The sequence below is a fragment of the Primulina eburnea genome, chromosome 7 (genome assembly GCF_022965805.1).
Source record: "Primulina eburnea isolate SZY01 chromosome 7, ASM2296580v1, whole genome shotgun sequence".
Taxonomy (NCBI): Eukaryota; Viridiplantae; Streptophyta; class Magnoliopsida; order Lamiales; family Gesneriaceae; genus Primulina; species Primulina eburnea.
The window spans coordinates 3,856,063-3,876,742 of record NC_133107.1 but is presented as its reverse complement, the minus strand read 5'-3'; the positions used below and the strand labels follow the sequence as shown (position 1 = coordinate 3,876,742).

General features: G+C 32.3%; 3 protein-coding genes across 8 annotated transcripts; 2 read left to right on the top strand and 1 right to left on the bottom strand.

Annotated features, from left to right (window-relative positions):
* Positions 1 to 7,917: 7,917 nt before the first annotated feature.
* Positions 7,918 to 14,666, top strand: LOC140836740 (probable LRR receptor-like serine/threonine-protein kinase At1g07650). Of its 2 annotated transcripts, none has more exons than XM_073202483.1 (24): positions 7,918 to 8,077; positions 8,172 to 8,349; positions 8,683 to 8,754; positions 8,838 to 8,906; positions 8,991 to 9,062; positions 9,170 to 9,241; positions 9,331 to 9,402; positions 9,484 to 9,549; positions 9,628 to 9,699; positions 10,036 to 10,107; positions 10,202 to 10,273; positions 10,590 to 10,658; positions 10,974 to 11,039; positions 11,162 to 11,227; positions 11,320 to 11,355; positions 11,433 to 11,473; positions 11,558 to 11,934; positions 12,009 to 12,204; positions 12,288 to 12,425; positions 12,532 to 12,650; positions 12,718 to 12,928; positions 13,186 to 13,423; positions 13,864 to 14,014; positions 14,095 to 14,666. In XM_073202483.1, the coding sequence occupies exons 1-24, from the start codon at positions 7,966 to 7,968 to the stop codon at positions 14,416 to 14,418; spliced, it is 2,961 nt and encodes a 986-aa protein (XP_073058584.1). In that variant the 5' UTR covers positions 7,918 to 7,965; the 3' UTR covers positions 14,419 to 14,666. The 2 variants fall into 2 exon arrangements, with proteins under 2 accessions (XP_073058584.1, XP_073058583.1); XM_073202482.1 differs by having other exon boundaries at positions 9,481 to 9,549.
* A 669-nt stretch (positions 14,667 to 15,335) lies between these two features.
* Positions 15,336 to 18,218, top strand: LOC140836737 (cyclic phosphodiesterase-like). 5 transcript variants are annotated; one of them, XM_073202479.1, is made up of 5 exons: positions 15,336 to 15,353; positions 15,459 to 15,507; positions 15,747 to 16,150; positions 16,708 to 16,762; positions 17,183 to 17,652. In XM_073202479.1, the coding sequence occupies exons 1-5, from the start codon at positions 15,351 to 15,353 to the stop codon at positions 17,386 to 17,388; spliced, it is 717 nt and encodes a 238-aa protein (XP_073058580.1). In that variant the 5' UTR covers positions 15,336 to 15,350; the 3' UTR covers positions 17,389 to 17,652. The 5 variants fall into 5 exon arrangements, 2 of the variants coding, with proteins under 2 accessions (XP_073058580.1, XP_073058579.1); XR_012119177.1 differs by lacking the exon at positions 15,336 to 15,353 and adding an exon at positions 18,094 to 18,218 and having other exon boundaries at positions 15,432 to 15,507; positions 17,183 to 17,446; XR_012119176.1 differs by lacking the exon at positions 15,336 to 15,353 and adding an exon at positions 18,068 to 18,189 and having other exon boundaries at positions 15,432 to 15,507; positions 17,183 to 17,446.
* Positions 18,060 to 20,031, bottom strand: LOC140836736 (GDSL esterase/lipase At1g29670-like). The gene is made up of 5 exons (XM_073202477.1): positions 19,780 to 20,031; positions 19,519 to 19,643; positions 19,055 to 19,300; positions 18,613 to 18,859; positions 18,060 to 18,296 (listed from the first exon to the last, which is right to left on the bottom strand). The coding sequence occupies exons 1-5, from the start codon at positions 19,997 to 19,999 to the stop codon at positions 18,070 to 18,072; spliced, it is 1,065 nt and encodes a 354-aa protein (XP_073058578.1). The 5' UTR covers positions 20,000 to 20,031; the 3' UTR covers positions 18,060 to 18,069.
* Positions 20,032 to 20,680: the final 649 nt, after the last annotated feature.

The following is a 20,680-nucleotide window of genomic DNA, read 5'->3' as shown; positions in this document are numbered from 1 at the left end:
TTTAAATAAATATATTATTTTATACAAATTTATATCATTTTTCTCCATTTAAAATATAATTTTAACAAAATATTATTTCTCAATTATCATGGAATAAAAGTAAATACTTATTTTGACATACAAAGTACCTATTATGGGGTTTCAGATACTTGATTTCGTTCTTTGAATACTCCAAATATATAAAAAAATAGTATATTTTCGAGCATTCACCATAAATTCAGTCATTATTGTTCTTTTCATGAAAATACATTAGGATGACTTATTCATGTCATTTTATTTTTTTTTTTAAAAATAGGTTATCACTCACCATGAAATAAGATTAATTATTTATTTTGACCAACAAAATACCTATTTTGGAGTTCCAAATGCTTGATTTTACTATTTGAATACTCCGAACGTGTAAGAAAATACTGGATCTTCGAGCTATCACAATAAATTCAATAATTGTTGGTATTTTTATTGAAAATGCATTAAGATGACTTGTTCCTGTCATCTAATTTTTGAAAAAACACAATTTCTCACTTATTGTTGAATTAGAAAAATTACTTATTTTGATCGATAAAATACCTATTTTCGGGTTCCAAATATTTGATTTGGCTATTTGAATACTTCAAATATGTAAGAAAATACTTAAGTTCAAGTAATATTAAGTGACTTTTGATTGTGTTATTTGTGAAGTTTAAATGTGATACTTAAATTGCTACACAGAGTATCTAATTAGAGTATATAAATACATGATTTTACCTCATAAATATAAAATACTCATATCCAATTATTTGAGGATGCCAAATTATAATTTGAAGTTAATATAAAGTGACACCGATGTTGATATTCGTGAAGCAAAAATGTGATACCTAAATTAATACAAATAATACATAATTCGAGTTCATAACACTTGATTTTACCTTTTAAATACTCAAATTCGATTGAGTATGTCAAAATATATAATTTGAATATCATATTGAATAAATTTTTATGATGAGATTTGTGAATAAAAAACATGCTATCTAAATTGGTACAAATAGTACCTAATTTGATTTCACATATACTTGATTTCATTTACCCTTTTAAGACTCAATTTTTATTATTTTGAGATATAAAAAATATAGTTTCAAGTAATATTGAGTGACTGTTGATATGTCATTTGTGAAGTTAAAATGTAATACTTAAATTAGTACAAAAAATATCTAGTTCGAGTCTACCAATACTTTATTTTACTTCCTAAATGAGACTTATTTTAATTTGAGTTTGCAAATACTTAATTTCGTAAATGAGATACTCACAATATGTATTAAAATACTAGATATCGAATAAGCAACGTAAGTTCACCAAATATTGGTATTTTTATGGAAGATACATTTGGATGACATATTCATCTCATTTAATAAGTAAAAAAAAAACAAATTCTCAACTAAGCATGCAAATTTTAAAGTACTTACTTTTACTTGAGAAGTGCCTAATTTGAGTTTGCAAATACTTGATTTCGTAAATGAGATACTCACAATATATATTAAAATACTAGATATTCAAATAGACAACGTAAGTTCACCAAGTATTGATATTTCTATGGAATAAGCATTTGGATGAGATATTCATATCATATAATACTTTTTCTGTAAAATAAATAACAAACTCTCAACTAAGCATAAAATTTTAAAGTATTTATTTTTATTTGAGAAATACCTAATCTGAGATTGCAAATATTTAATTTAGTACATGAGATACTCGTAATATGTAATAGAATACTTGATATTCGAATATGCAACGTAAGCTCACCAAATATTTATCTTTCCTTGGAAGATGCATTTGGATGACATACTCATCTCATTTAATATTTTTTTCTAAAAAAAAAACAAACAGAATCTCAACTAAGTATTGAAGTTTTAAAATACTTATTTTTTCTAGAGAAGTATATAATGTGATACCTAAATTAATACAAATAATGCCTAATACGAGTCCACAAATACTTTATTTTACCATTTAAATACTCAAATTCGATTATTTAATGGTGTCAAAATATATACTTTGAAGTCAATATTGAATTGCCTTTGATGATGATATCCGTAAAATAAAAATATGATACCTAAATTGTTACAAGTATTATATAATTAGATTCCACTGATAATTGATTTTACCTTTTAAAAACTCAAATTTGATAATAAGTATAATGAAAGAATATTGATGCATATATTGAATGATTACACAATATTGGTTGGTATTTATTAAATGACAATGCAATACTTTATTTGATATTATCCTCATTAGTATAATTGTCAAATAAGTCATTCAATGGATATAAAAAAGTATTGTCAATTAATATTGGCAAAAACTTGTGTGAGACGGTCTCACGGGTCATATTTTGTGAGACGGATCTTTATTTGGGTAATCCATGAAAAAGTATTACTTTTTATGCTAAGGGTATTACTTTTTATGGTGAATATGGGTAGGGTTGACCCGTCTCACAGATTGAGATCCGTGAGACGGTCTCACATGAGACCTACTCATTAATATTTATGAGTGTTGTATAAATCATTGATCCAAGAATCGATAGATATGCTTCAAGTGCAAACTTCAAGCTCATTTACGAACTATGTTCATAATGTATCTCCCAATTAGTCCATGATGAATAATGAACTATGTTTATTTATTTAAATGATATGAATAAGTATCCTAATGAATTTTCCATGGAAAGATTGCATATTCAAATATCCAGTATTTTAATGTATATTGTGAGTATCTCATTTACGAAATCAAGTATTTGCAAACTCAAATTAGGTACTTCTCAAGTAAAACTAAGTACTTTAAAATTTTCATGCTTATTTGAGAATTTTTTTACCAAAAAAATATTAAATAAGATGAATATGTAATCCATGCTTAGTGATCGAGCAAAACTTTCATTGTAAAATTCTTAGTAAAAATTAATAATATTCAAGCTCGAAATAATCGCAAGTGCAAGATGTCAAGTAATAATATAGTCATGGACTTTCAATAATCGCAAGTGAACGATGTCAAAATGTTCCATGCTTAGTGATTCAGAAAAACTTTCATTGTCTAAGGATTGTATTTCTCCATTATTATTCTCAGTTATTCAATTTTTAGCAGCGATACTTCAGATGATTGTTTACTACTACGATTATTAAATAAAAACTCAATGAAATGATTCAAGGATTAAATGATGAAATAAATAAGTTAGAATTATTGATTAAAGTTCGATGAGAAATGAATTTGTTGGGAATCTCGGTTCACCTACCCCTCGCTAATCTACTTAATTCGTTCGACAATGATTTATGCTTTCGACGAGATTTCATATCCAATTGAACAAGTCTTCTCAAGCTATGTCAAACTAATTCAACTCAGTGAAGTAATTAAATCTCTTTAATTATTTATCAATGATGAATTGCATGTCATTTTATTAAATCTCATAGCTTTCAACATACTGGACTATGACTATCGACGTGTATCCGACTTCATATTTATCTGTAAATTGTAAATCCACAAATTATGCTACTAGTTCCTATCACGGGCTATTCTCTCGAAGAACATTGTCCGGAAATATTCAAATCTCCGCTCTAAGCCTTTTTTCTCTTTCAAAGCTTTGTGGATGCTGAAAAGTCCTGGAACATGTCATCCAAATGAATCCTGGATGTAAACGCGAGCACTTGGTGAACTTACATTACATATTCGAATATCCAGTATTTTAGTACTTATTATAAGTATCTCATTTATGAAATCAAGTATTTTAAAACTGAAATTACATATTTCGCAAGTAAAACTAAGTACTTGAAAAAGTTCAATACTTAGTTGCGAATTTGTTTTTTTAACAATTTTAAAAACTATTAAATGAAATGAACATGACATCCAAATGTATCTTGGATGAAAATGCGAGCACTTGGTGAACTTACGTTGCATATCTGAATATCCAGTATTTTAATACTCATTCTGAGTATTTCATTTACTAAATCAAGTATTTTAAAATTGAAATTAGGTAATTCTCAAGTAGAACTAAGTACTTGAAAAAGTTCAATGCTTAGTTGCGAATTTGTTTTTTTTTTAACAATAAAAAAATAATTAAATGAACATGTCTTCCAAATGTATCTTGGATGGAAATGCGAGCACTTGGCGAACTTACGTTGCATATTCTAATATCTAGTATTTTAATACACATTCTTAGTATCTAATTTACCAAATCAAGTATTTTAAAATTGAAATTAGGTATTTCACAATTAAAACTAAGTATTTGAAAAAGTTCAATGCTTAGTTACGAATTTGTTTTTTTAACAATAAAAAAAATAATTAAATGAAATGAACATGTCATCCAAATGCTTCTTGGATGGAAATGCGAGCACTTGGTAAACTTACGTAAGTTGTATATTCGAATATCCAGTATTTTAATACCCATTCTGAGTATCTTATTTACCAAATTAAGTATTTTAAAATTGAAATTAGGTATTTCGCAAGTAAAACTAAGTACTTGAAAAAGTTCAATGATTAGTTACTAATTTGTTTTTTTTAACAATAAAAAAATAATTAAATGAAATGAACATGTCATCCAAATGCATCTTGGATGGAAATGTGAGCATTTGGTGAACTTACGTTCCATATTCTAATATCCAGGATTTTAATACTCATTCTGAGTATTTCATTTACCAAATCAAGTATTTTAAAATTGAAATTAAGTATTTCGCAAATAAATCTATGTACTTCAAAAAGTTCAATGCTTAGTTACGAATTTGTTTTTCCTTTAAAAATTAAAAAAATATTTAATTTAAATGTACATGTCATCTAAACGCATCTTAGATAGAAATGCGAGCACTTGGTGAACTTACATTGACTACTAGAATATCCAGTATTTTATTAACTTTTATGAGTATCTCAATTATCAAATCAATCATTTAAAATTGAAATTAAGTATTTCGCAAATAAAAGTAAGTACTTCAAAATGGTCAATGCTTAGTTGTGATTTTTTTAAAAAATAAAAAATAAAAAAAATTAAATGAAATGAACATGTCATATAAATGCATCTTGGATGGAATGCGTGCATTTGGTGAACTTACGTTGCATATTCAAATATACAGTATTTTAATACCCATTCTAAGTATCTCATTTACTAAATCGAGTATTTTAAAATTGAAATTAGGTATTTCGCAAGTAAAACTAAGTACTTGAAAAATTTCAATGCTTAGTTGCGAATTTGTTTTTTTAACAATAAAAAATAATTAAATGAAATGAACATGTCATTCAAATAGATCTTGGATGGAAATGCGAGCACTTGGTGAACTTGTGTTACATATTCGAATAATCAGTATTTTGATATACATTCCGAGTATTTAATTTACTAAATCAAGTATTTTAAAATTGAAATTAAGTATTTCGCAAGTAAAATCAAGTATTTCAAAAAGTTCAATCAGTTGTGAATTTGTTTTTTTAGATAAAAAATATTTAAACTCAATTTACATGTTATCAAAATGCATCGGGAATGATGAGTGGAAAAAGAAAATGACCAACTAAAATATGTATTTATATAATTTTTTATTAATTAAAAGGTAAAAAAGTAAAAATGCATTAAACATGTAGTAAAAACTAAATTGATCTTTTGTCAGTTATTAAAAAAAAAAAAAAAACTGCTGGGTACTGAATCTTAAATAAATCATAGACATATGTATTTTTCTTCGAATTGCCTTAGAATAATTACTTTCCATTCCACATATTACGATAAAAGAAGACATGAGGTGTTCCATTAGTACAGCAGTAGAAGTGGAGAAAATCTTGAAAAGAATTCCATCATTCTTTCATTCTCCTCCATTCGCTTGGTCTTCTGGTCTTCCTACCAAAACACTGTTAATGGCGACTTTTGAGAGTTTTTGCATTAAATGACTTGCACCCAACAAACAAGATTTTAGTCAGCGTACGTAGACATTATATTTATATCAATTACTATATTTATTGAGTTTCTGACAAAATTTTGGTAGGTTTTATATCCTGATAATCCGAAATTGATCACCCCTCTTTTCATAATTGTGAAATTACCTCTTTTTGATAACAAACACAAACGCTATATTTACGAATTTTATTATGAATTTACCCGTGTTTCACAAACTAATTACAAAAATTGATGAAACTGGAAATTTATATTTTCATATATAAAAATATCGTCGGTACAAGCACACAATATGATATTTTTTTCCCATAATTCTTCCAAACATGTAAGGCCCAGGGATAGGTAATACGCGTTCCAAAAATCTGTTCGTACTAGTGAAAGATGAGTTTATTGTCTTCTTTTTGTTGATTTTTCAATGCATGAGAATAGTCAGAGAGGGGCCTCAACCTGGCGTGACTTTGAATTTCAGGGTTGGTATCAATTGCTATTTTTTATTTTATTACAACACACGCGGGTGATTCGAACTCGAGAAGCCGGTTAATCTGACAGAAGGTGATACTACTAGGCTATAAGTCCGGTCTCGATATCGATGCTATTCAATACACGTGAGTCTGATCTTATTCAATACACGGGAAATTTGGCTTCAGTCCCCAGCCGTCTTTTTTCTTTGTTTTCAGTCCCTAGGTACTTTTTTAGTACCACATTTCCACATAAAATGTACCACATTTCCATATGAAGTGTACCACATTTTGTATGAAATAGTACCACAATTTTGTGGGTAGGGAGTGAATGCAAAGAAATATTATGATTGGGGATTTTTAAATAACTTCCCCTATATTTAACATCTATATATTAGAAAATAGAGTCATACCTTTTATATCTCAACACACAAAAAAAAAAAAAAAAATCCATGAAATCTATCCAATTTTTAAGAAATCATCAAACAAAATAATTAGAATTGCTTGAACGTACCAGAATCTATGATTTGTAGTCAATGTTGGGTGATGATCTTCGATATGCAGATTTCTTTTTAAGACAAATAATTTTGTTGATGAGATACAAATTTGAAACTTTATATGCAGATTGAGATCATAACCATTGTTATATAATTAAACAAGTTTTTTTATTTCTAATTTGGCCCCTCAACAAACCAAAAATATTATCAGGTATCCACATAATAATATCATGATATTTAAGTCCTTAAGGCATAGTTTGGTACATGGGATAAGGGAGAGATTAATAAATAATCCTCCTTATCCCATGTTTGGTACATTTTTAAAAAGCTCATGATAATATCATGGGCCCTTGATAAATAATATTTTAGAATGATAAATTGTCACTTCTATTTGGTGTGATAATTTTAGTCTAATGATAAAATACACTACAAATGACTTACTACCCTCAATTTATAAATGATTTTTAGAAATCTATGCTAGTAGGTAGAAATTAAAATCAAATAAATATTTTTATTTATTTTTATATATTATAAAATATGATAATTATATAAATGAATTCGAGATAATTATATAAATAATTTTTATAAATCTCTATAAAATTATTAGTATCACTCGATTAACCTTAAAAATTGATATTTGACTTGACTCACAAAATCAAGAGCTCAATTATCATATTTTATAATATATAAAATTAGGTAAAAATAAATAAATCATGCAAGCACATTAACAGATAAAAAATATGACTCAAGCAACAACTTTGAAATTATAAAATTTATTATGATAAGGTTAATTTTGTCATTACAATCTAATATATAAATTTAATCACTCTTATTAAAATCATACCAAACATTAAATATCATATCCTACATCTTATTTATCCTTAACTTATCCTTATATTATATATCATATGTTTATCCTATCATGTGTATCAAACTATGCCTAAGTCAATTCTTATTCTAGATTAGACCACATAAGTTTACTACTTATTTTATAGATGACATACAAACTTTTATAATTATATTTAGCCTACCTGGTTTTAACTTTATAAGATAATATTAAACTTTCTGACTCATCTTCAGTATATAATGTCGCTAGCATGCATATAATTTATGAGTTTTAAAGTCACAGGAGATGTCGGCTGTTCTTGAATTCCTACTTTCGTTCAGGTACACGCTGATCATTTTTCTGTGCTTGGAAGCAAGATTCATTTCGGGTCAGAGTAATAATCTCCCTGAGGAAGAAAGTAAGATTCCCTTTCTTACATTTGAAGCACTTTTTTTCATAGCCTCCTTATTTGAAGGTTGTGTAGATTTATATTCAATAACATGATCTTGCAGAGAATGCTCTTCTTGAAATAGCTGATCAATTGGGAAAAAAGGACTGGGACTTCAAGCTTAATCCATGTGATGGAAACTCAAACTGGAATACGTCTAAAAGAGCTGATATGCCGTGGTACAACAATTCTGTCATCTGTGATTGTTCTTACCCCGATGGAGCATGCCATGTGCAAAAAATGTAGGATTTTTCCGGCTGAAGAAAAATTTCTTTCATTTTTTTATCAGTGCTGTTCTTGACTTATGACCTTGAATTATTCGTTTTTGGCTGTTGAACTCTGTGCAAATTTCATAGAATGTACTTTCTGATTGGTTGTTTGCTTGACAACTATTAGATAATCATATCTCGCATCTATTGGAGTACTTATGAACTTAGGCTTAAATAATATCCTCAAGCCATGCAAATTGTCTACCATATGTTTGTGGAATACTTAAAATCATCCACCTTAACATAGTTATAGGTTTCATTTTGACATGCCGTTCACTGAGTTAGTCTTTGGTTCTTTGCCGACAGATTTCTTAAAGGACAGGATTTAGCTGGTGTCCTCCCGCCTTCCCTGGCAAAGCTACCCTATCTAAATACAATGTATCTAGAACTTCAATGTGTTTTATTCCACAAAACAATTAAATATTTGTATCACTGATGAGGACTTCATCCGATGGTTGCAGTGATCTTACTCGCAATTTCCTCAGTGGAACGATCCCTCCAGAATGGGCATCTTCTAAATTAGAATACCTGTGAGATTCAACGAAAGCTTAATTTTATCACACCTTCTGATGATAATTAATCTTCGTATTTCATCATGAGTGGTGTTTCTGCAGGTCTGTCATTGTAAACCGCTTATCCGGCCCCATACCGAAATACTTGGGAAACATTACTACACTTGTATATATGTGAGAAACTCTATCTCGCGATATACACAAGGATATTTTGTGTATCACATATATGTTTTGTTTAAGATCACGTCCCTGTCTAGTTATTAAGCCTATTAAGTTTTCAGGAGTCTGGAGAGCAACCAATTTAATGGGACCGTTCCGGCAGAGCTAGGGAAACTGATCAACTTGGAGAACCTGTGAGGCATTTTATGTGGGATTAAAAGTTGAATTTATTTTCAAATAGATGGTGGTGGTATAACACCTTTCTTATGTTTGGCTAACGCAGAATCCTAAGTGATAATAATTTAACTGGTGAGTTGCCAAAGGAGCTAAATAATCTAACGAACTTGACAGAACTGTGAGTATCGTAGTTAAATTTCTGCACAATGAGAGAAAATCATTATGTTATATCATTTTTATTTTTATTTTAATGCAGTAGGCTAAGCAGCAATCGCTTCTCTGGAAACATACCAAGTTTTCTAAGTTGGACACAACTCCAAATGTTGTAAGTTCTGGCCAAACAGAAATAATTTGTGATGCCATATTTAAAGTAATTTCCTTAAAAGATTTATGTCTCTAAAAGAGAGATGCAGGCAAGTGGTTTTGAAGGACCGATTCATTCTAGCATTTCGGTTTTGAAGAATTTAACTGAACTGTGAGTAAAAATCTTCTGCATATCTTTTCCATTTCTGTCTCAATATTGTTTCATTGTTTAAAATTAACATATACACAAATAAATAACTTAACTGATTGACAAAATAATCATTAGAAAAAAAATCGAGTTTACAAAATCAATATCAGTGAAGAAATGAAAAACTATGTTATTTAACAAGCCAATCAAGTAAATTGTATCCTAAAATATTAATAACAAAATAACAAAAACACAATAATGCAAAATCTTATCAAACACACGTTCTTTACATAGTTATATCTGTTCATGTTCACTATTGAACATGAATTGTGATTATTATTACTACGATTATCTATGCAGAAGAATCAGTGACTTGAATGGAGGAGCTTCGAAGTTTCCATTGCTGAGAGACATGACAAGAATGAACAAATTGTGAGCACCAATAATTATGCCAAAACCATCTGGTTATTTTGATAGCTTTCATTCCTGATAAATATCAATTCAAAGACAAGTATTTTGGCTACAGGATGTTAAGGAGCTGCAATTTATCTGGGGAAATTCCGGGATACTTGAAAAATATGCCAGCTTTGAAAATATTGTAACCTTTCATCCTAGTTCCTCTCTGATATCTGTCTATATGTTTTTATTTTAACTGCATTGTTACACCTTTTTTCCATGACTCACTCGCATAATTTTCCTTGTACTTATAGACGATTGACACATTGTTCATCTAAACATGTTCAGGGGAAAAATTAAAATTAAAGTTTTTCAATATTATTGTTTCTGATGCATTCTTCTTAAATTCTTGAACTCCCCTTTCTGTTCCTGTTACATTAACATTGAGCTAATCTTTTTCGTCCATTACAAATTTCACATCAACATCAATTATGAAACTCCTGTAACTTTGATGGCAGGGATCTGAGTTTTAACAGCTTGACAGGAGAGATTCCAAATCTTGAAGGCCTCGACAACCTACAGAACACGTAACTGGACGCTATGCCATCTCTTCTTTAAAATTAAGGCACTTTGTTTCAAAACTTTGTTGTCACAAATCCAAGCGGTGGTAAAGCATGTCAATTAGTTCTTGTAATTTTGAAATAACAAAGCCGGGGCACTCCGAACTAAATTCATGGATGTCCAGTTTGCTATGGAATATGTGTTGCTTTCACTGGATCAGCAACACTTTATTTAAAAAATTCTTCTGGCATATTTGTATTATCATTATTGATAGTTCTGCTTTAACATTTATGAAACAAATGTATAGATTAAATAAAGTTTGATATGGTGTTATTGGATAGGTATCTGACGCAAAACTTTCTTACGGGGTCGGTTCCTGAGTGGATGAAGAACAGAGACACAAGATAGTACGTTGAATTTGTGCTTTTTGATCTGTATGATTTACATTTATCTGCATTATGCAAGGTCAAACAACTGTATAAATATGATTGAGATAATCAGTAGCATTCATTCATATCATTGTATGCAGCCAGTTTGATCTTTCTTACAATAATTTCACGGAGACCTCCGTGCCCTCAACTTGTCGGGAAACTTTGTAAGCCATTTGCTCTCATACTTTTCATTGCTTTAAGATATCATTAAGGTTTCCTTATGCTTATTTTATTTTCTTGTGCTCTAAATAATCAGGAATTTGTTCAAAGGCTATAACGAAGGAAAAACTTTGTGAGTTTTGATGTTTGTCATGTTTTTCATAATATTCACTTGTAACTTTATTTTGACTCACTGTACCCCAACTTCAGAGAGCTTAACAAATGCCTGAGAAGTTCTCCTTGTTCAAAGGGTAATAAACTCTTTCACTAAAGTTTTTATTTAAAGTGATTGAGTCTTATCTCATATTGTAACTGGTAGTAAAATTTTTTCACAGTTTGGTACTCATTTCATGTTAACTGTGGTGGTGGAGGGAGTAAAATTGGAGACACCTATTTTGAAGGAGATGAAGAATCATCAGGTCCTGCGAAATTCGTCCACTCTAGAGAAAACTGGGGAGCGAGTAATACGGGAGACTTTTGGGGCCGTAATTCAAGCATGAGTGAATATGTAGCAAATAATATATCCACTCTCAGAGTAAATGACTCAGAATTGTACATGACTGCTCGCCTTTCTCCTATATCTCTCACTTATTATGGACGTTGCTTAGCAAATGGAAACTACACTGTTAAACTTCACTTTGCAGAGATAGTTTTCAGGGATAACCGTTCATTTCAAAGTTTGGGTAGACGGATGTTTGATGTGTATATTCAGGTGCTGCATGAATAATTTGCAATTTCGGTTGGGTTTTTTTTAGGTGATTGTCTCAACTCTGTAATTTGGTGCAGGGTGAACAAAAACTGAAGGATTTTGATATAGAGAAAGAGGCAAATGGAGTTGACAAAACTGTGATACAAACATTTAAGACGACGGTAATAAATAAAACTCTGGAGATTAGGTTTCAATATGCTGGGAAGGGATCAACAGCAGTACCAAATCGAGGAACTTATGGCCCTATGATATCTGCTATTTCTGTGAAATCCGGTAATTTCTATCATGTGAATTTCTAGTACAAATAAGAAACTACAAGTTTTCAGTATGTGTCATTCTGTATTCCTGTGATGTAGATTTCAATCCCCCATCTAATAAAAGAAAAAAGATATTAATCGGAACCGGAGCAGCTCTTCTGGCCTTACTTCTAATTCTCGCAGTTACCTGTTTCTTTTGGTGGAAACACCGTAGCAACAAGATATCAAGGGAACAAGGTCATGTGACTGCCTCTGTTAAATCTTTCTTACAGTATTGTTTGGATGGAGATGCCAAACTTAAAAGGTTTTTAACGCTAAACATATAAAACCTTCTCTTTTGCAGAGCTAAGAGGATTAGATCTGCGTACTGGATTTTTTACTTTTAGGCAAATCAAAGCAGCCACCAACAACTTCAATTCTGAAAACAAAATTGGGGAAGGCGGTTTTGGTTCTGTCTACAAGGTATGGGATGTCAAAGTTGGATTTAAGGTGGAACAAATAGGTTATATAACCTAACTCTCTTCTTCAGGGCACATTATTGGATGGTACAGTAATTGCTGTAAAGCAGCTTTCTTCCAAGTCAAAGCAAGGGAACCACGAATTTGTAAATGAAGTGGGGATAATATCTGGTTTACATCATCCAAATCTTGTGAAACTGTATGGATGCTGCGTTGAAGGAAACCAATTACTACTGGTGTATGAATACATGGAGAACAACAGCCTTGCTCGTGCTCTATTTGGTAAAAGGAAATCTTCAAATGTTGATACTTGATACCATGGTGGATCCAGGAATTTAGGAGTTGGAGGGCAAGGTGAAGCAGATAAAATAAAGTTTAGGCGGTGAAATTTCCACTTGTAGGAAAAATACGCATTAAATTCATTTTTTTGTTTCAGCCAGAACAATCGCCTCCCTTGCCAACTGCTGGAACCATTCCTGAATTACCATGTATCATTTGATAGAAGCATGTAATAATGGCATCTATGTTGTCCAGTACAGGACCAGAAGAATGGCAGTTGGATATGAATTTGTTGACGAGGCGAAAAATATGCATTGGCCTAGCAAAAGGCTTGGCATTTTTGCATGAAGAATCAACTTTGAAAGTTGTCCATAGAGATATCAAAGCAAACAATGTTCTTCTGGACAAAGATCTCAATCCTAAAATTTCAGATTTCGGATTAGCCAAACTTGAAGAAGATGACAACACTCACATCATCACTAGAGTCGCTGGAACTATGTGAGCTTCCTTCATTTTATTTGTGTCAATGATATTTTGTCCATTATTTGGCAAATAGCATCTCTTTCTAACCTGCTATCCTGAGAAGTATCTATTTCTTCCCTTGGAACAGAAACTTGGCATGAATATCAAGTACTTTTCCTGTGAAAACTGCACATCTAAATATAATTCAATGCCTATGATTTTATTCTATTCAGCATCGTTGAACTAATGCATTTGTATTTGGTTACTATCAGAAATGCTTTCTTAGGAAGCAATAATTACCTCTATAATATGTATTTGCATGTGTGGCATGTAATCAACATGTGGGATGCTTCGTAATTATGAAGATTTGAGTTGCAAATATCATTTTACTACAGCTTTTGGTACAATAGCACCCTCGATTCTATAATTTTTTATGATGCTGAAAAATCTTTTTTTTTATTTATTTATATTTACAGTGGATACATGGCTCCTGAATATGCTCTATGGGGTCATCTAACCTACAAAGCAGATGTATACAGTTTTGGTATTGTCACACTGGAACTTGTTGCTGGAATGAACAATACCAGATTCCGTCCCAGTGATGGTTACTTTTGTCTTCTCGACTGGGTAAGAATAAATCATATGTTCTAAGAATGAAAAGTTTGAACATATTTCTTGAATGCTTCTGCTGTTACTTGTATTGTCAGGCTCTTGTTCTACAGAAAAGAGGAAAGCTTATGGAGTTAGTGGATCCAAGATTGCTTCCAGACCTTGATGTGGAAGAAGCAGAGAAGTTGATCAGGATTGCACTCTTATGCACTAGTCCATCTCCAGCACTCAGGCCTACAATGTCTGAGGTAGTTAGCATGTTACAAGGTAACGTCAGCATTCAGGAGTTTAACATGGATCCATCCATTTATAGTAGTGAATTGAAGCTTAATGCACTTAGAGAAAAATTCGAGTACAACGATTCGAGTGCATCTGTGGCCCTTGTTCATTCAAATGTGACCGAAGAAAATGCTAGTGCCTGAAAATGTCCCTGATCTTCATTCGCAAGGGAAGGTTGGCGAATATGGTTTCACTAGATCTTTTGTGCAGCAGGTTTTTTGATTGCTTTAGACTTAGAAATGCAACACTTCGATGGTTGTTCCTTCTTGCCAGAAGACATGTACATTTAGAAAATTGCATTATCGCAAACCCCATTGATAAATAAAGTGACAAATGGTATTACTGAATGAATAAAGACACAATATTTTACTTTGTATAGCCTTTATGTTTATTGTGGAAATTGTACACTGATTTTTTTTTTTTTCAGTTTTACTCCTTTTTCTTCTGATTATTGAACTGATATCGGACACATCAACAACATCTCATGTTACATCAACATTTATTTGGACACAATCATTTTTCGACTTTACGTCAATAATCCTATGAAAAATGACTAAAATTAAAGGAACAAATTGTAAATTAATGGACTGAGAAGATAAATTGATTGACACAATGAACAAAAAAAATGCAAATTATTTGAGAAAAAAAATATAATTTTCACTGTTATGGAATTTTAAAATTATCAATTATTTTCACGAGGAGATTGTGCTGAATAGCGCTGATGTTGATGTAAAATTTCTGGTTACCAGAAAATGGCCAGGCCAAAATGTCAAATCCAAAGGGCTCTTGTATATTTCAAGAATTTCACAGCCGAAAGAGAACGAGTCCGTTGCCGCCTTTTTCCAATCATCGTTGCCACTGGTTGACACTGTTAGCGGAATCTACCTTCCAAAACCGGCAAAATTCCAACATCCTGTACAAGGATATTGAGACAAAATGCAAATGTTCATAGAAATTCAGTGATCACTGCTCCATAATAACACAACATATTCATATCTTGATCAGAAGTGCCAGCCTTTTCCATTCTTGCTACCTGTATTACTCTACAAAAGGGTTCAAGAAACACCTATTGCTCATGGTACTTTCGGTCTATTCAAACAAATAATCCATCAATTTGTAGTCTTTCAACTGAGCACTTTTACCATATTCACGTCTTATGTTAATCGCACACATGAAAACGCAGGATAAAGTTGAATTTGTTGAAGGGAAGGTGGATTGGAAAGGAAATACACGTAGAAAAGACAACAGCCTTGCACACATGAAAACGCAAGATAAAGACTAAATTTTATTTCTGATATACATCGAGCCAATTGTTTAATCTGAAACTCTAAACTCAAACTACAAATATTTATAATTTATGAGAATTTGGACCCGTAGCCCAATTTAGTACAACGCCTTGCAGCCTATATGGAATTTTAGTGTGATCCATTCGCGTACAATGAAGAAAAATAATTATTTAAGAAAACTGCAGATGATCAAAATCCAATTTTTAAAACATGTAGCGCTCTTGAATCTCCCATTATATTCACTTCAGTCGATCCCTCTCCTTTCTTGAAATTATCGGGGTCTCTGTTCGAGTTCCCAATCTCCATGGAAGTCAAGAAAGATTTTTATTCGGTGTGGGCGCTTCCGACGGAGGAATTGAGGCCGCGACTGAAGAAGCTCATGGAGGGTCTCAGATCGGAGTTCGGTGGGCCCCAGTTCGAGCCGCACGTGACAGTTGTTGGGGCCGTTAGCTGGACGGAGAGCGAGGCACGTGACCGTTTCACCAAGGCTTGTGAGAGACTCGAGTCATACGATGCCCGGGTGGATAGAGTTGCCACGGGAACTTTCTTTTACCAGTGTGTTTTTCTTCTGCTTCATCCAACACCTCAGGTGATCTTTTGAAATAATTGTTCATTCATGCTGAGATTGGAATATCGTTTATTTGAATCAAAATTAAATCTTTGAGTATAGACTATGCTTTGGTTCATGGAATTGAGAGTTGGAGCTAGTGGGCTGAGGGTCTGATCAAACAAGATGGGGGAGAAAAGTCTGTTGATTGGGAGATGGAAGATATCGTATTCATTATGTTATTTGTTTTGAAAATTGTGGGTTGTTTGGTACTTTGAACATTCTTAAATATTTTTTAGTTTTTGCTTTTGAACGTTTAAAAATTATTAAATTCTTTTTAGCTTGTGATTGTATACAATGTCAGCAGATTCTTTAGAATGTTTTGCTGCCTCTGGTATTGAAAAGAACTTTGCTTTGAAGTTTGATTGAAAGAGAGAGGAGAATCAAGGGAAAACAATGAGTATTTCTCTGATTTTATCCGACGAGTAAAGACAAAAAGTTAAGAATGGAATTTAATCGCTCGCTCACTTTCAGGGAGTGTACATGACACTAGTATTTTGTTGGTCTAATGTTGCTTTTGTGAAACTCCTCTAAAACAGGTGGTGGGTGCTAGTGCACATTGCTGTGGTTGTTTTGGTTACAAGAACTCGACGCGTAAGTCATGCCACTACTTTTGATTCTCGAAATTCGGATTTAAACCTTTGATTTCTTCCCTATGAATGTAAATCACTAACATAACGCCAGACACTAAAGATTAAGGTCATGAATTGCATGAACAAAAGAAGATGAAGGCAGAAAAATGGAGAAACAATATGGTGTAGAACCCTCGAATGAGACCTCGAATATTATTCATCATTGAATGAAATGATGGGAGGAAGTGCATTGTTCTCGACTTACAACTCTATGACCCAACGTGATTCCAGAACAGGGCAGAACAAAAGTATTTTAATTCAGTTTTTTTAAAAAAAATTGAAGTAGCAAAACTTGATTTTTTTTAAGAAACTTAATGTGATGTATGTGCTGTTTGAGTGCTGATTGTGTTAGCTTCCAACTGACACATCATGATGTTTGCAGCTTATATGCCACACTTGAGCCTCCTCTACGGTAATAAAACCGGAGAGGAAAAGAAAACAGCTTGTGAGAAAGCTTACGTTCTCGATGAAAACATTGGCAGTCTAAGCTTCAAGATAACACATTTAGCATTATACAAAACTGACACGGAGGATAAAAGTTGCAAATCATGGGAGAAGGTGGCTGAATGTGAGCTCAGGACTTGTTAAGTTTATCGCAGTTGGCCTTTTTTGACGATGGAGCAAACTATGAAGAAGCTGCCAACTAGTAATAATCCTCTGTCTTCTTTGTTACTGCATTTTAAGATTAGTACATCCAATTTTATAGAAGTTAGTACACAATCTTTTCTATAGAGTTGGTGAATGACTAGATGTGTTGCATCCAGTACCCAAATATAATTCAAAATATGTTGAAAATAAATGCTAAAACCTCTCAGCTTTGAATTATTTCACCTGTTTGTGCGGTTTTGGGTATGGATGTTTTGTGTTATTTTCATTCGCTATGGTTGTCTTAGCTGTGAGTGTGTCACAAATATCCCTTGGGAGATAAATAAAAAGACACTCAACCCCATTGCCAGATACACATTGTTTCTTGGAGCTGGTTTTGACTTCAATGCCAGGAGCATTGATAAATTATCGTAGTCACTGCTTTCAATCATGTTTTCATGGAGTAATATGACTATTTGCTAGACACCGGAGGCATATATATAACAGTTTGTTCTATTATTTATCCATGACTTTGATGAGATTTTCTTCATATTTCAAAAGCGACTTGTTGATCTCGATTACAATTGCAAAGCAGAATATTCAAGTAAATAACATTTGAAACACAAAATTTTTTTACGGAGATCAAGGGATTGCATCATCTTATTCGAGTTAGTGGATCAAGTGTTATTTCAGAGCGAGTTGTTGCAGATCCATTGGATAGGTGTAAAGTGGTGATGATGCATTGTACAATCTCTTAGCCGCGGCCATGTTTGATATCTGCGTAGGGTGATAATTATCCCAGAAGAAAAATTTTGTTCTGTCAGGACACGGAATCGAATCACGAAAACATAGCCCGGTTGTGCTCGCTGTAACACAGCATGGAATATTAGCAACTACAAAACCTGAAACAACTGTAAGTGAAACTCATGTCAGAATGTATGAACATTCTACATTCCCTTTTGGATAAAAGAATACAGGAATAGGTTTGTATTTAAGTTTTAAAATCACATTTTTGTTAACCATTTTCATTTCAGATTACAAAACTATTTCAAAATTAAAACAATCAAGCCAAACATGTTTTCCTGGTGGGGATGGGGGTGGGGACCATTTTCTCAAACAGAAAAACAAGAACCATTTCGAAAGTTGGGATTTTTAATTTTTGACATTTGATTTTGTTGAGTTCTCTTAAAATTATAAACACTTAATTTAATTCTATTAATTACGTACCGGACTCTATAATATCTGCATATGAAATGGCAGTGTAGTTTATGAAGATAAATTGTGCATCAGGTAGATTGGTGTTGAGCTGGTCAGTGAGAGATATCAGCCTTATATTGAATAGCTCCGCGTCATTGTTGATCCATTCCACACATATTTTTCCGTTTGTCGGATAACGGTGTAATACTTGAGGAATGCAGCCTAGCGGAGCGGTTCCGAAAACGGCTATTTTCCTTGCACCATAGCTGTACAGTTTCTGGATCCAAGAAAATGTATTAACATGTCTTAAAGGTATGTGCTAGAATATATGTATATGTACTCTGTCTTTCCAATAAAAACTTGAATTAAGATTGTGAATTAAATCGAGGATTAAATTTTAACTCAAAGTAGGAATTTCAAGACATTGGTTGCTTCAAAAATTCTCCCTAGTGTATCATAAACCTATACTCACCTCAAGTTGTTGGGAGTATGCTTGAACCAGAACTTCTGCAAGCTGATCTGGAGTATATAATCTCCTAGCGGGGCTAATTATCGGGTTTAAGACGTAGTTGAGAATATCGTTGTTGCCAATGTTACTCGCGTATATGCACTTATTTAGAAGCTCTTCCGCCTGAGTTGCACTCCCAAGTATACGCTCTACTTGTGAGACCGTGTACGCATGATGCTCAATCTGCATTTCCAGGTCGTATTGATGACCCTACAAGAAATAATGAATACATGCAGATTCTAAAAATGTGAAGTTGATGTATATCGATCATTGAATTTGAAATGGAATCTGAGCAATTTCTCAACAAACCCGTATTTAAAATAGTTAAATTTCATCTATGCATGTGTATATGAATTATCTAACATTAAGCCAAACTTGCAAATTGTGGGCAGATGATATATGCATGCAACAACTGCGCAAATTGTTACCACAAAATAGTTGGTGTAGTTCAGGATCCCCCCGGCTCCCGATGCGTAGTTTACTCCTGTGAGATAGTCTGAATCTGTCGCACTTGCAAAAGGTGGAGTGTATTCTTCAAAACCCAAGTATTCAGCTGCACCATGAACCAAGAAACTGATCAAGAGTTGTGTTACTAGTTTGGATATAAACGAAGATCAAACTACTCGGACATACATACAAATCTATCAATTTGAGAACCAAAATCCTACAAGTTTAATATAACAATTTACCGATAAAATCCGGGATAATTCGTCCATTACAGAATCTACCAGTGGGGCTCCCCGGATAATCAATGCCATAAGGAGAAAAATCCACCTTTGCCAATGTGGCAATATCATTATTGTTGCCATTATCAAACAGCGAGTCTCCAAAGATAAACAAGCAAGGAACTTGAGGTTTCCCCTCGATCAAGAACGATGACTTGATAAAAAATATAAACAACAAAAACATTTTGAAATCGATCGATTGGATCGGAAGTCGAACTATTAAGGTGCACACATATATATAGCAAAGCAAAAACACTCATCCCCGGCCATTTGGATCAACTTGATGGTTAAATGAAGCTACGTATAAAAGGCTATCATGCATGCATTCTTTCTTTAGTAAATACTTGTCAAATAAAAGTTTTAATAGTTAAAGCTAGAGAAGGGACAGCTACAAATTCCAAACTCCTAATCAATAATTTTCTGGTGCCAATTAAGGATTCCAGCTGCGGGATTCTTTTACAGCTTTATAAATTTAGTAGCCCCTGGCAGTAGCTAATTAAAGGAGGAATTGGTTTATCATTAAATAATTAATATTTATTGATTTAATTAACCTAATATAACAATGAACACACCAATAATACTAGTATATCGGCTGAATAAATTAATAATTGCGGCACACCCATTGGGCTAAATGGACACCAATGGACTTAAATTATGGGATCAACCTAATATTCATAATGAGTACAGTGTATATAATTTTGTTGCTTCGTCTTCCTAAATGGGGATTTTTCTATAAATATTTTAAATCAGCTCCCCGATTGCCTAATTCATATTTTTAATTTGTTTTATTGATAATTTGAATTGTAAGAATAATAATAAACAATAAAAATTAATTATTTAATTCTTGTTATTGTTAATAGTAATA